At 50.6% G+C, this 14,581-nt stretch overlaps 1 protein-coding gene across 1 annotated transcript in view; it reads right to left on the reverse strand.

Moving 5' to 3' along the window:
* The window catches only part of LOC143998145 (SCO-spondin-like), a 296,161-nt gene extending 284,258 nt beyond the window's left edge, over positions 1–11,903 (reverse strand). Inside the window, exons 1-11 of the mRNA XM_077493885.1 lie at positions 11,851–11,903; positions 11,428–11,637; positions 11,271–11,353; positions 9,472–9,642; positions 8,755–8,996; positions 7,979–8,162; positions 6,360–6,518; positions 2,999–3,084; positions 2,605–2,733; positions 2,365–2,527; positions 1,669–1,909 (exon numbers count right to left, since the gene is read on the reverse strand). Of these exons, the coding sequence (XP_077350011.1) occupies positions 1,669–1,909; positions 2,365–2,527; positions 2,605–2,733; positions 2,999–3,084; positions 6,360–6,518; positions 7,979–8,162; positions 8,755–8,996; positions 9,472–9,642; positions 11,271–11,353; positions 11,428–11,637; positions 11,851–11,903 (1,721 nt within the window). The remainder of the gene's footprint in view (positions 1–1,668; positions 1,910–2,364; positions 2,528–2,604; positions 2,734–2,998; positions 3,085–6,359; positions 6,519–7,978; positions 8,163–8,754; positions 8,997–9,471; positions 9,643–11,270; positions 11,354–11,427; positions 11,638–11,850) is intronic.
* Positions 11,904–14,581: the final 2,678 nt, after the last annotated feature.

Raw genomic sequence — 14,581 nt, forward strand, 5'->3', positions numbered from 1 at the left:
CGGTGTGAGTACGGTTGGTGGTATTACGGTGTGAGTACGGTTGGTGGTATTATGGTGTAAGTACGGTTGGTGGTATTGTGAGTACGGTTGGTGGTATTGCGGTGTGAGTACGGTTGGTGGTATTACGGTGTGAGTACGGTTGGTGGTATTATGGTGTAAGTACGGTTGGTGGTATTGTGAGTACGGTTGGTGGTATTGCGGTGTGAGTACGGTTGGTGGTATTACGGTGTGAGTGCGGTTGGTGGTATTGCGGTGTGAGTACGGTTGGTGGTATTACGGTGTGAGTACGGTTGGTGGTATTACGGTGTGAGTACGGTTGGTGGTATTACGGTGTGAGTACGGTTGGTGGTATTATGGTGTAAGTACAGTTGGTGGTATTGTGAGTACGGTTGGTGGTATTGCGGTGTGAGTACGGTTGGTGGTATTACGGTGTGAGTGTGGTTGGTGGTATTGTGGTGTGAGTACGGTTGGTGGTATTACGGTGTGAGTACGGTTGGTGGTATTACGGTGTGAGTACGGTTGGTGGTATTACGGTGTGAGTACGGTTGGTGGTATTATGGTGTAAGTACGGTTGGTGGTATTGTGAGTACGGTTGGTGGTATTGCGGTGTGAGTACGGTTGGTGGTATTACGGTGTGAGTGTGGTTGGTGGTATTGCGGTGTGAGTACGGTTGGTGGTATTACGGTGTGAGTACGGTTGGTGGTATTACGGTGTGAGTACGGTTGGTGGTATTATGGTGTAAGTACGGTTGGTGGTATTGTGAGTACGGTTGGTGGTATTATGGTGAGTACGGTTGGTGGTATTACGGTGTGAGTGTGGTTGGTGGTATTGCGGTGTGAGTACGGTTGGTGGTATTACGGTGTGAGTGCGGTTGGTGGTATTGCGGTGTAAGTACGGTTGGTGGTATTATGGTGAGTACGGTTGGTGGTATTACGGTGTGAGTACGGTTGGTGGTATTACGGTGTGAGTACGGTTGGTGGTATTATGGTGTAAGTACGGTTGGTGGTATTGTGAGTACGGTTGGTGGTATTATGGTGAGTACGGTTGGTGGTATTACGGTGTGAGTACGGTTGGTGGTATTACGGTGTGAGTACGGTTGGTGGTATTACGGTGTGAGTGCGGTTGGTGGTATTGCGGTGTTTCTCTACGCCAGTCTTTATCAACCTTTCCAACACAGAGGAACCTTTGAAATAACTTTCCCGTCTCGGAACCTTCTGCTAAATATGACTTCATCTACAACTCCGGATACATTGTGTGAGGGTCGCGGGGGAAGAATGTTCCTCACACTTGTTTACTTCGGAAAGAATTACCCCCTTACAGATCGCTAAAAGATCATTGGTGCCGGTTGTCATAAGTATTGGGACGCCCGCCTTTACACGCACATGAACTTTAATGACCCCCCAGTCTTAGTCCGGAGCTTCACCTCTTCTGGGAAGGCCGTCCACAAGGTTTAGGAGGGTGTCTATGGGAATGTGTGACCATTCTTCCAGAAGAGCATTTGTGAGATCAGAAGATGAAATATGAGACTTACAGAGCTTCATCCTCCACAAATTCCTAGACTGGTCCTCTCATAATGGCAACAAAACAAAAAGAAGTGGGAAGTGTTCTCATGATATCAGCAGACAGGAGGAGGGAGGACCATTATCTCCTCCTGAGATAGGAGCTCACCATTGGTTACACCTCTGATGGATGGTCTCCTCGGGGGCGTATCTCTGTCTCCGGTGGTAACACGGACACGCCTCCTCCCGCACACACACGCCGTCCTCCAAGTACAGCCCGGCTGGACACTCGCACCCGCTGACACACTCGTCCCGGCACTGACCATCATCGGAACTCCCCACCGAGGCGCAGCTGGCCGGACAGGAGGACACGCAGTCCGAGTACTGCTTACCCATCATGCACTCCTTCTCTGCGGAGGACAAAAGATGGTCAAGAGGTCATCTACACCACAACTGGGGGGGTCAGCTGTGTCTGCAGGAATGTTACCATAGCAACCAGTCAAAGAAGGTGAAATATGAGACTTACAGAGCTTCATCCTCCTCATTATGGCAGCAAAACAAAGAGAAGCAGCAAGTGTTATCATTATATCAGCAGACAGGAGGAGGGAAAACTATCATAATATTAGCAGACAGGAGGAGGGAAAACGAGAAGAACTATCATTATATCGGCAGACAGGTGGAGGGAAAACTAGAACTATCATTATATCAGCAGACAGGAGGAGGGAAAACTAGAAGAACTATCATTATATCAGCAGACAGGAGGAGGGAAAACTATCATAATATTAGCAGACAGGAGGAGGGAAAACTATCATAATATTAGCAGACAGGAGGAGGAAGAACATGTGCAGACAGAAGCTGAACACACCACAGAAGCCGGCCCTCCTCCAGGTGATGGTGATCTTGTGTTGGGCGCACTCGCGGGCGTAGCTGGTGAAGGTTTGGCACACGGCGGACGTCCTGCTCCGCGCAGGCGCTGCGTCCTGACAATACGAGTACAGACAGGTGTCGTAGAATCTTCCGGGCTCCACCTTAAAATGACAGATTAGGTCACATGACAGCTCGGTGTCCATCCTGCAGAAATTTCCCAGGATCCCGCTGGCCTCACCTTGTGGTGGCACTGACTGAAGGGGGCGCTCAGGAGCTTCTCACACACACGCTCCGCCTCCTTCCTGAGGGCGTGTCTCCCGGGGAGGTCACAGCTGTGCCCGACCTCTGCCACGTCATCACATGACCTCTGGGTACAAAGCATGACAGTCAGTGGCCAATACCCACCACGCAGACCACAAGAGCCTCCCACTGGGCCACATGATAACCCGCCCACTGCCGGCCTCCGCAGGACACGTTCTCTCCTCCCCCCTCCCCTAGCAATCTCCTGAATGGTGGGGCAAGTGGACCCCATCAGCCAATCAGCTTTTACTATCCTGACATCACTGACTGCTGATTGGTCACTGAATCTGCCCCAAAGTCTGCAGGTATTGCAGAGGTCATGTGACCCTCACCTGGATGCCGACCTCCCGGACTCTCCAGGAATTGCCAAACGCTGCGACATTCGAAGAAAGTCCGCCCCCAGAGCCGGTGAAGTCATCTGCCGGGAATGAATATTGATTAGTATTTATAAACCCGAAGAATAGTTCATCAGAAGTGATTTCTTATATCTGATCAATAAGCACAATGCCTGTTGATCCCGCCAGAAATCCAGTGAGCTGATTTATCAGTTCCATTCTTCCCAGCAATCTCTGAGGAATACAGAACACCTCCCATTATGCCTAGTAGATGAGGAGAGGAGGGGGTGTCCTGTAGTCCTGTCCTGGGGTGACCGCACTACCCCCCATAGACATAGTACAGTAGGCGAGGTCACCTTAGGACAGGAAGTGTGTGACTGGCAGGATCACCAGGTGAAATCCTGAAAGAAGAAAAGGAATGCAGCCACCACTAAGGAGGGGTGAGATGGAACATTCTTCTTCTTCAGACTGCACTCTGATCTGACTCTGGTTGTGAGGGAGACCCGGAGGACGGGAGCGGTATACCGATCTGGCAAGGGTAGGCTATTGGAACTTTCAGGCACTGAGCTTTACAGAGGGCGCCCTCCAGTGCCACATTGGTGAAAGTTGGCTGCTGAGTTCTTTTCAGGTCCAAAGCCCCAGACTTTGTGTCAGTATTTCCCCAAATTCTGAAGATTCAGCTCCAGCCACGTCTCTGAGAACTCAGGTCTGGTCCCGTCTCTGAGAACTCACCTCTGGTCCCGTCTCTGAGAACTCACCTCTGGTCCCGTCTCTGAGAACTCAGCTCTGGTCCCGTCTCTGAGAACTCAGGTCTGGTGCCATCTCTGAGAACTCACCTCTGGTCCCGTCTCTGAGAACTCACCTCTGGTCCCGTCTCTGAGAACTCACCTCTGGTCCCATCTCTGAGAACTCACCTCTGGTCCCATCTCTGAGAACTCACCTCTGGTCCCATCTCTGAGAACTCAGCTCTGGTCCCGTCTCTGAGAACTCAGGTCTGGTGCCATCTCTGAGAACTCACCTCTGGTCCCATCTCTGAGAACTCACCTCTGGTCCCATCTCTGAGAACTCACCTCTGGTCCCATCTCTGAGAACTCAGCTCTGGTCCCGTCTCTGAGAACTCAGCTCTGGTCCCATCTCTGAGAACTCACCTCTGGTCCCATCTCTGAGAACTCACCTCTGGTCCCATCTCTGAGAACTCAGCTCTGGTCCCGTCTCTGAGAACTCACCTCTGGTCCCATCTCTGAGAACTCAGCTCTGGTCCCGTCTCTGAGAACTCACCTCTGGTCCCGTCTCTGAGAACTCACCTCTGGTCCCATCTCTGAGAACTCACCTCTGGTCCCATCTCTGAGAACTCAGCTCTGGTCCCGTCTCTGAGAACTCAGCTCTGGTCCCGTCTCTGAGAACTCAGGTCTGGTCCCGTCTCTGAAGACCCATCTCTGGTCCCGTCTCTGAGAACTCAGCTCTGGCCCCGTCTCTGAGAACTCATCTCTGGTCCCGTCTCTGAAGACCCATCTCTGGTCCCGTCTCTGAGAACTCACCTCTGGTCCCGTCTCTGAGAACTCACCTCTGGTCCCGTCTCTGAGAACTCACGTCTGGTCCCGTCTCTGAGAACTCACGTCTGGTCCCGTCTCTGAGAACTCAGGTCTGGTCCCGTCTCTGAGAACTCAGGTCTGGTCCCGTCTCTGAGAACTCAGCTCTGGTCCCGTCTCTGAGAACTCAGCTCTGGTCCCGTCTCTAAGAACTCAGCTCTGGTCCCGTCTCTGAGAACTCACCTCTGGTCCTGTCTCTGAGAACTCACGTCTGGTCCCGTCTCTGAGAACTCACGTCTGGTCCCGTCTCTGAGAACTCAGGTCTGGTCCCGTCTCTGAGAACTCAGGTCTGGTCCCGTCTCTGAGAACTCAGCTCTGGTCCCGTCTCTGAGAACTCAGGTCTGGTCCCGTCTCTGAGAACTCAGGTCTGGTCCTGTCTCTGAGAACTCAGCTCTGGTCCCGTCTCTGAGAACTCAGCTCTGGTCCCGTCTCTGAGAACTCAGCTCTGGTCCCGTCTCTGAGAACTCACCTCTGGTCCCGTCTCTGAGAACTCACGTCTGGTCCCGTCTCTGAGAACTCACGTCTGGTCCCGTCTCTGAGAACTCAGGTCTGGTCCCGTCTCTGAGAACTCAGGTCTGGTCCCGTCTCTGAGAACTCACCTCTGGTCCCGTCTCTGAGAACTCAGCTCTGGTCCCGTCTCTGAGAACTCAGCTCTGGTCCCGTCTCTGAGAACTCAGCTCTGGTCCCGTCTCTGAGAACTCAGGTCTGGTCCCGTCTCTGAGAACTCACCTCTGGTCCCGTCTCTGAGAACTCAGCTCTGGTCCCGTCTCTGAGAACTCAGCTCTGGTCCCGTCTCTGAGAACTCACCTCTGGTCCCGTCTCTGAGAACTCAGGTCTGGTCCCGTCTCTGAGAACTCACCTCTGGTCCCGTCTCTGAGAACTCAGCTCTGGTCCCATCTCTGAGAACTCAGCTCTGGTCCCGTCTCTGAGAACTCAGCTCTGGTCCCGTCTCTGAGAACTCAGGTCTGGTCCCGTCTCTGAGAACTCAGCTCTGGTCCCGTCTCTGAAGACTCAGCTCTGGTCCCGTCTCTGAGAACTCAGGTCTGGTCCTGTCTCTGAGAACTCAGCTCTGGTCCCGTCTCTGAGAACTCAGCTCTGGTCCCGTCTCTGAGAACTCAGCTCTGGTCCCATCTCTGAGAACTCAGCTCTGGTCCCGTCTCTGAGAACTCAGCTCTGGTCCCGTCTCTGAGAACTCAGCTCTGGTCCCGTCTCTGAAGACTCAGCTCTGGTCCCGTCTCTGAAGACTCAGCTCTGGTCCCGTCTCTGAAGACTCATCTTTGGTCCTGTCTTTGAGAAATCAGCTCTGGTCCTGTCTCTGAGGATACGGCTCTGCTCCTGTCTTTGAAGACTGGGCTTTGGTTCTGTCTCTAAAGACTCAGGTCTGGCCACATCTCTGAAGACTTGGCTCTGTCTCTGAAGACTGGGCTTTGGTTCTGTCTCTGAAGTCCATGTACAGTCAGTATACAGAACATTGATCTCCACCAGTATATGGAACCACTATCAGTATATGATCAGTATATGGAGCAATGATCTCCACAACTGCTGGACCAGTATATGGAGACACTATCAGTATATGATTGGTATATGGAGCACTAATAGTCCACCAATGCCAAACCAGTATCACATATCCATCCTTTGTAAAATAAATTGTGATTGGACCATGTAGAAGAGGATTTGACCACAGAACATCACAAAAGTGAGGAATAATCGCTACAGAGTGATAACACAATAATTGTCCAGAGAGCACAGCGCCCCCTACAGAGCGGTACCTTCCATATTGTCATTGTAGATTCCACAGAGCCCATTGGTCCTGTGCTGGAGGTCAGACGTCACCGTCACATAGACATTGTTTCCACCATCAAACTTCACCCGCACTCCAAGACCACTCTCTACAAAGACGAAATCGCCCAGCCAGAGAATATTAATTCCTGATGAAAAGAAGACAATATGAGGTAGGACCAGTGCTCCCAGGTCCACAGTCTTCCCCAACCTTGAGGCATGGGTGGCAGCCAAATGGAACTCATAACTGCTCCCCAAAAGGAGACAAGGCCGCACTCCGATGACATCACCATGGATGACGCTTTATTGTTCCGCTAAGCCCTCAACAACACAGAAGGTCCTCCCAGACCCTCCTCACTTTGACACGTTTTACCCTAGACACCATATTTGTAGACATGTTTGGGTGAAATGCATTAGATGAGGAGGCTCTGGGTGGACTTTCTGTGTTCATTGTCTAGAACAATAAAGCTTTGGTAATGCTTTTGTTATCTAAATCACATCAAGATGTTAATGAATCTAAGATCTGTGAATGATAGAGGACCAGTCACCATTGTAGGAGCTGCTCTACACAGAAGGCCATCTATCTCTTTCTTGGATAAAGATGAAAATCGACTCTGGACTGCAGCACTCTTCAGAAAAAACACCTTTCTTTATTGGAAGATCACATCAAAAACTCAGCAAACACAGCAGACAAAGAAAAAAATTATGTTTCCCATAGAAGTAGTGCTTAATCATAACGCTTTGGCTATGATTAAGCACTACTGCTAGTGTAAAACGTCAGCTTTTTCTTTGTCTGTTGTGTTTGCTGAGTTTTTGATGTGATCTTCCAATAAAGAAAGGTGGTTTTTCTGAAGAGTGCTGCAGTCCAGAGTCGATTTTCGTCTGTTACTGTCGGCAATTGCCAGCACCTGTAGCTTCCGGGCCAAGAGAACAGTTCACATTCTGTATGTGTGCTCCTGGAGCGGTGGGACTTTTTCTTCTCGACTTTTTCTTTTCTTGGATAAAGCTTGGTAGATCGAATGTCGCTGAAATGAATGTCTTTTGAATAGCTGAACTTATTTTCGCATTTCTGGAATCTTTGAGGAAATTGTTGGATGGATCTACCAGTATACCGTGTCCTTTCATTGATCTGCTGGTCTGGGATCTCCATGTAGGAGAGTTCATTGTCATCCGCAGCACCCCCTGCTGTTTGTATCCCAGCCTGCATACCCTTCATCATTGGGGAAGGGAAGTCCCCCAACACGAGGATCTTCCTCCCAAAGCAATGGTGTCAGGTTTATTTCTGCTCTCCCTGGTGCCCAGGAAGACCCCGTCCCGTCCCTGGTGAACTAGTTGAAAGGGACATCTTTAGATTAAGTCCATACATGGACAATGATGTCACGGGGGAAACCCCAACCCATATCTCCCTGATCATATAAAACCATGCATGTGACAGGGGACCCCTCTCAAAGCACCCCTCAGTGTTGAAGGACATGTGGACTGCTATTTATATTTATTGGGGTGCTGAACGCTGAATGCTCCTTTGGTATTGGTGACACCAAACCACATGCCTGGCAAGCTAATCGCACAAAGCCACCTCCAATCACATGGCCAACTGACCGCCACTCACCATTCTGCAGATGGGGGTCTCCATCCGGTATAACAATGTCATTAACCGTCACCGAGCGTCCTTTCACCACGACCTGCTCCAACCCCAATAGCATCCGGAGAGTCTGAGGGGACAAGAGCACACGCCAAACATGAGAGGTCCCCAATACTACTGCACACCTACCACCTACTGCAGTCACACAATGTACCCCACCATATCATATCTACAGGTAGGTATACGTAGTACTACAGTCACACAATGTACCCCCTCCCCCCGTATCATCTACAGGTAGGTATACATAGTACTACAGTCACACAATGTACCCCACCATATCATTTCTACAGGTATGTATACGTAGTACTACAATCACACATTGTACCCCCCCCCCCCGTATCATCTACAGGTAGGTATACGTAGTACTACAGTCACACATTATACCCCCATATCATCTACAGGTAGGTATACGTAGTACTACAGTCACACATTGTACCCCCCCCCCGTATCATCTACAGGTATGTATACGTAGTACTACAATCACACATTGTACCCCCCCCCCCGTATCATCTACAGGTAGGTATACGTAGTACTACAGTCACACATTGTACCCCCGTATCATCTACAGGTAGGTATACGTAGTACTACAGTCACACATTATACCCCCATATCATCTACAGGTAGGTATACGTAGTACTACAGTCACACATTGTACCCCCCCGTATCATCTACAGGTAGGTATATGTAGTACCGCAGTCACACAATCCCCTCTGTAACCATGACACCTCCAGTCCATGGGTCACCTTGGGGCATAGTCCGGGATCGGGGCACGGCTCTCCGGAGATGAAGATGGCCCAGTTGCCGTCGATGGAGGACGCCAGGTTATAGACGCAGTTCCCGGGGAAGTTGAAGTGTTTCCCATCAAAGGAGCGATAGTGGAAGCCGCCCCACGTCACACAGGTGGCAAAGAACCTCCTCGTCTGTGGAGGACCCCCCAGGAGGGCGGCGGAGAGGTACGGCTTCATCAGGAATGGTGCTGCCACATCTGTCGGTAGAGGAAGAGATACAGAGTCAGGGAATGGCCACATTCTACTCACACTTCATTACCCAACACTCACAATACTGTGTGCGGTCAGAGAGCGTTCAGTCCTGGGATGATATTTGATGAGAGGTTGGTCAGTCCTGGGATGATGCGTGCTCAGAGTGGTCAGTCTTGGGATGCTTTGCGGTCACAGTGGTCAGTCTTGGGATGATGCGTGGTCAGAGTGGTCAGTCTTGGGATGCTTTGCGGTCACAGTGGTCAGTCTTGGGATGATGCGTGGTCAGAGTGGTCAGTCTTGGGATGATGCGTGGTCAGAGTGGTCAGTCTTGAGATGATGCGTGGTCAGAGTGGTCAGTCTTGGGATGCTTTGCGGTCACAGTGGTCAGTCCTGGGATGCTTTGTGGTCAGAGTGGTCAGTCTTGGGATGATGCCTGGTCAGAGAGAGGTCAGTTCTGTGTGGTCAGTACTGGTCACTCACCTGTTGGTGGCACATAGGAGCAGCTAAAGCAGGACTCCGAGGTGACGTTCTCCCAGCTGTGACCCCAGGGGTGTGTGCAGCACTCTTCCATGCTTATCAGCGTCACATTGTGAGGACTCAGAATATCCTGACAGTTCCAGGTGGAGAAACATCGACCGAGAAATCCCAACCCTGCCACACACATCCAATAAACAAAATCAATTAAAGAGACCCTTTTAGGGTTATTCATTATTTGTGTACTGCGGAAGGCGTTGTGTACGGGAACCCCAGATCTGATGGCGCCCCAGATCTGATGAAGCCCCTAGATCTAATGAAGCCCAGGATCTGATGGAGCCCCCTGGATTTGATGGAGTCTCGAATCTGATGGAGCCCTGGATCTGATGAAGCCCCCTGGATTTGATGGAGTCTCGAATCTGACGGAGCCTCGGATCTGATGGGGCCTCGTATCTGATGAAGCCCCGGATCTTATTGAGCCCCAGATCTGATGGAACCCCGGATCTGAGGGAGCCCCAGATCTGTAGCTCCATATCTGACGGAGTCACAGATCTGATGGAGCCCCGGATCTGATAAAGCCCCAGATCTGATGGAGCCCTGGATCTGATGAAGCCCCAGATCTGATGAAGCCCTGAATCTGATGGAGCCCCAGATCTGATGAAGCCCTGAATCTGATGGAGCCCCAGATCTGATGAAGCCCTGGATCTGATGGAGCCCCAGATCTGATGAAGCCCTGGATCTGATGAAGCCCCAGATCTGATGAAGCCCTGAATCTGATGGAGCCCCAGATCTGATAGAGCCCCAGATCTGATGAAGCCCTGAATCTGATGGAGCCCCAGATCTGATGAAGCCCTGGATCTGATGAAGCCCCAGATCTGATGAAGCCCTGAATCTGATGGAGCCCCAGATCTGATAGAGCCCCAGATCTGATGAAGCCCTGTATCTGATGGAGCCCATGATCTAATGAAGCCCTGGATCTGATGAAGCCCCAGATCTGATGAAGCTCCAGATCTGTTGAAGCCACAGATTTGATAGAGTCCCGTATCTGATAGAGCCCTGAATTTGATGAATTCCCAGATGTGATTGAGCCCTGGATCTGATGGAGCCCCTGATCTAATGATGCCCTAGATCCGATGAAGCTCCATATCTGATGAAGCTCCATATCTGATGGAGCCCCGGATCTGATGAAGCCCCGGATCTGATGGATCTTTGAATGTTATAATTTAGCTCTTTTGGGTACAATTTAATGTTTGTGGTCACCTGTCCAGTGGAATGCCTTGTCAATGTTTCTCCTCAGTTCCTGATTTGACCTTTCATCAGATATGGGCATAGGTTACATAGTTACATAGTAGAATCAAGTCCATCAAGTCCAACCCAAGTGTGTGATTATATGTCAGTATTACATTGTATATCTCTGTATGTTGTGGTCGTTCAGGTGCATGGCTCCATGAAAACGTTTTCTCCCTATTGTGGGGTCACCAGTCCGGTATTTATATATTGTGGGGTCACCAGTCTGGTATTTATATATTGTGGGGTCACCAGTCCGGTATTTATATATTGTGTATACTCCAGGTGCGGCCGGACCAGAGTCTTGTACAGGGGAGAATTATCGTTTTATCTCTGGAGTTGATTCCCTTTTTAATGCCAATTTTTTTCTACATTGAACCTCATTTGCCATGTAGTTGCCCCTCCCCCCCCCATTCATTCGGTCAGATCTTCTGGGAAGGGTTCCGCCTCTTGCGGAGAAGTTATTGCCCCGCTTGGCTCAGTATGGACTGATAAGGTGTTCTCATGCTATCACTCACCCTCAGTACAGTGGGTTCCACTCCAGCCCTCACAGCAGGCTCGTACGGTCCGGTTCCACACAGCCGGTCTGGTGCTCTGTGGTCTGGTGGGGTATGAAGACAGATTAATGTGGGCGGAGACATATCAGTGTAACCCAATGGCGGCCCTTCCACTCACTTGTAGATGTAACACATGGCAGAGGCCCCCCGCTCCGTGTAATACGTGGCGATGCCGGCGTCACCCCCATACACGCGTCTCATGGACTCCACGTCCAGCTGCCACCCCTCCAGGTTATACTGGTACATGCTGGAGCACGGGACCGTCTGCTCCCTCCGCGGGGAGACCACCTCTTCCTCCCTCACCTGCACCGTCCGCTCGCACCACCGCCTGCAGGGGGGCACCACCAGAAATTTACTGACACAGAGAATGTAACTGACACAGGGAATTAAAGAGGAACTCTGGAGAAATAAAACATGACATATAGGAGGCGCTCTGCAAGGACCGGTCACACCCTGGCATGGCAGCAATGCGTTTTCTGATCAGAGTTCCACTTTAACTTACACAGGCAGGAAGAACCTGAAACAGTGAGGTGAGACTTACCCGCTGCAGAATATCGCCCTCATCCATAGCGTCAGCAGCACCACCGTCCTCATTGTGGGCGGATCCAACCTGTCAATCACACAGAACCTCAGGTTAGATCAGCTCCTCTCCAGTATAGGAACTTCGCCCCCCCCCCGTCATTATCATAGGATGACATCGCACCTCGGCCCCCCATGTCATTATCATAGGATGACATCACACCTCAGCCCCCCCATGTCATTATCATAGGGTGACATCACACCTCAGCCCCCCCATGTCATTATCTTAGGATGACATCACACCTCGGCCCCCCATGTCATTATCATAGGATGACATCACACCTCGGCCCCCCATGTCATTATCATAGGATGACATCACACCTCAGCCCCCCATGTCATTATCATAGGATGACATCAAACCTCAGCCCCCCATGTCATTATCATAGGATGACATCAAACCTCAGCCCCCCATGTCATTATCATAGGATGACATCAAACCTCAGCCCCCCATGTCATTATCATAGGATGACATCAAACCTCAGCCCCCCCATGTCATTATCATAGGGTGACATCACACCTCAGCCCCCCATGTCATTATCATAGGATGACATCAAACCTCAGCCCCCCCATGTCATTATCATAGGATGACATCACACCTCGGCCCCCCCGTCATTATCATAGGATGGCATCACACCTCGGCCCCCCATGTCATTATCGTAGGATGACATCACACCTCGGCCCCCCATTTCATTATCATAGGATGACATCACACCTCGCCCCCCATGTCATTATCATAGGATGACATCACACCTCAGCCCCCCATGTCATTATCATAGGATGACATCACACCTCGGCCCCCCCGTCATTATCATAGGATGACATCACACCTCAGCCCCCCATGTCATTATCATAGGATGACATCACACCTCGGCCCCCCGTCATTATCATAGGATGACATCACACCTCGGCCCCCCATGTCATTATCATAAGATGACATCACACCTCGGCCCCCCATGTCATTATCATAGGATGACATCACACCTCGGCCCCCCATGTCATTATCATAGGATGACATCACACCTCGGCCCCCCATGTCATTATCGTAGGATGACATCACACCTCGGCCCCCCATGTCATTATCGTAGGATGACATCACACCTCGGCCCCCCATGTCATTATCGTAGGATGACATCACACCTCAGCCCCCCATGTCATTATAAGACCGGAAATACACGAGATAGAGACACGGGACAGACAGAGACAGGAAAGGCATACGACAGACACAAGACAAAAACAGGACAGACAGGGGAAACACACGAGACAGACAGGAAAGACACGGGACAGGAAAGATATGGGACAGACATGGGAAAGACATAGGAAAACATGGGACAGACACATGAGAGAGGCAAGACAGACACGGGACATACACGAGACAGAGACAGGAAAGACACGGGACAGAGACAGGAAAGACACGGGACAGATACGGCACAGAGACAGGAAAGATATGGGACAGAGGGGAGAAAGACACAGGTCACACATGGCACAAATACAGGAAAGACATGGGACAGATATGTGAAAGACACTGGAAAAACATGGGATTGACACAAGACAGAGACAGGAAAGATACGAGACAGACATTGGACAGGCACAGGAAAGACACAGGACAGACATGGGAAAACATGGGACAGACACATGAGAGAGGCCAGATAGACATAGGACATACACGAGACAGAGATGGGAAAGACACAGAAAAGACACCGGACAGACATGGGACAGATATGGGAAAGACACGGGACAGAGATAGGAAAGATACGGGACAGACATGGGAAAACATGGGACAGACACGAGAAAAACACGGGACAGACACATGAGAGTGGCAAGACAGACATGGGACATACACGAGACAGAGACGGCAAAGACACGGGACAGACAGGTGAAAGACACAGGAAAGACATGGGACACATACGGGAAAGACACGCAACAGAGACAGGAAAGACACAGGACAGAGGGGGGAAAGATACGTGAAAGACACAGGAAAGACATGAGACAGACACATGAGAGAGGCAAGACAGACATGGGGAAAACACGGGACACACACATGAGAGAGGCAAGACAGACACGGGAAAAACACGGGACAGACACATGAGAGAGGCAAGACAGACACGGGACATACATGAGACAGGAAAGACACAAGACAGACGCAGGATAGACACGGGACAGATACAGGAAATACAGGGGACAGACATGGGAAAGAAAGAGGTAAGACATGAGGCAGACACAGGAAAAACACAGGGCAGACATGGCAGGAATATGGGACAGATACAGGAAAGGCATCGGACAGACAAGGGACAGACACAGGAAGAACATGGGACAGACACAGGCCAGGCAGGGGACATACACGAGACAGAGACAGGAAAGACTGACTTTTTTTGTGGTTGAACTGGATGGACTTGTGTCTTTTTTCAACCTGACTAGCTATGTAAGCCCTTGTACACACGGGTCGGACATTCTGAAAACCAAATCCATTGGATTTTGTCCGATGGATTTTGTCTGAAACTGTTGCATACACACGGTCGGACAAAGTTGTCGGAAAATCCGATTGTACATAACGTGATGACGTTATTTTGTTACGACGGGACTACCATCAGGCTAGTAGCCAATAGCTTTGTTCTAGGAATTTGATCTGAGCATGTGTGGCACTTTGTCCGTCGGAGTAGGCTACACATGATCGGAGTATGTCCGATCGGAGCAGT

The sequence above is a fragment of the Lithobates pipiens genome, unplaced genomic scaffold, assembly GCF_037356315.1.
Source record: "Lithobates pipiens isolate NorthernLeopardFrog02 unplaced genomic scaffold, aLitPip1_a1.2 Scaffold_19, whole genome shotgun sequence".
Taxonomy (NCBI): Eukaryota; Metazoa; Chordata; class Amphibia; order Anura; family Ranidae; genus Lithobates; species Lithobates pipiens.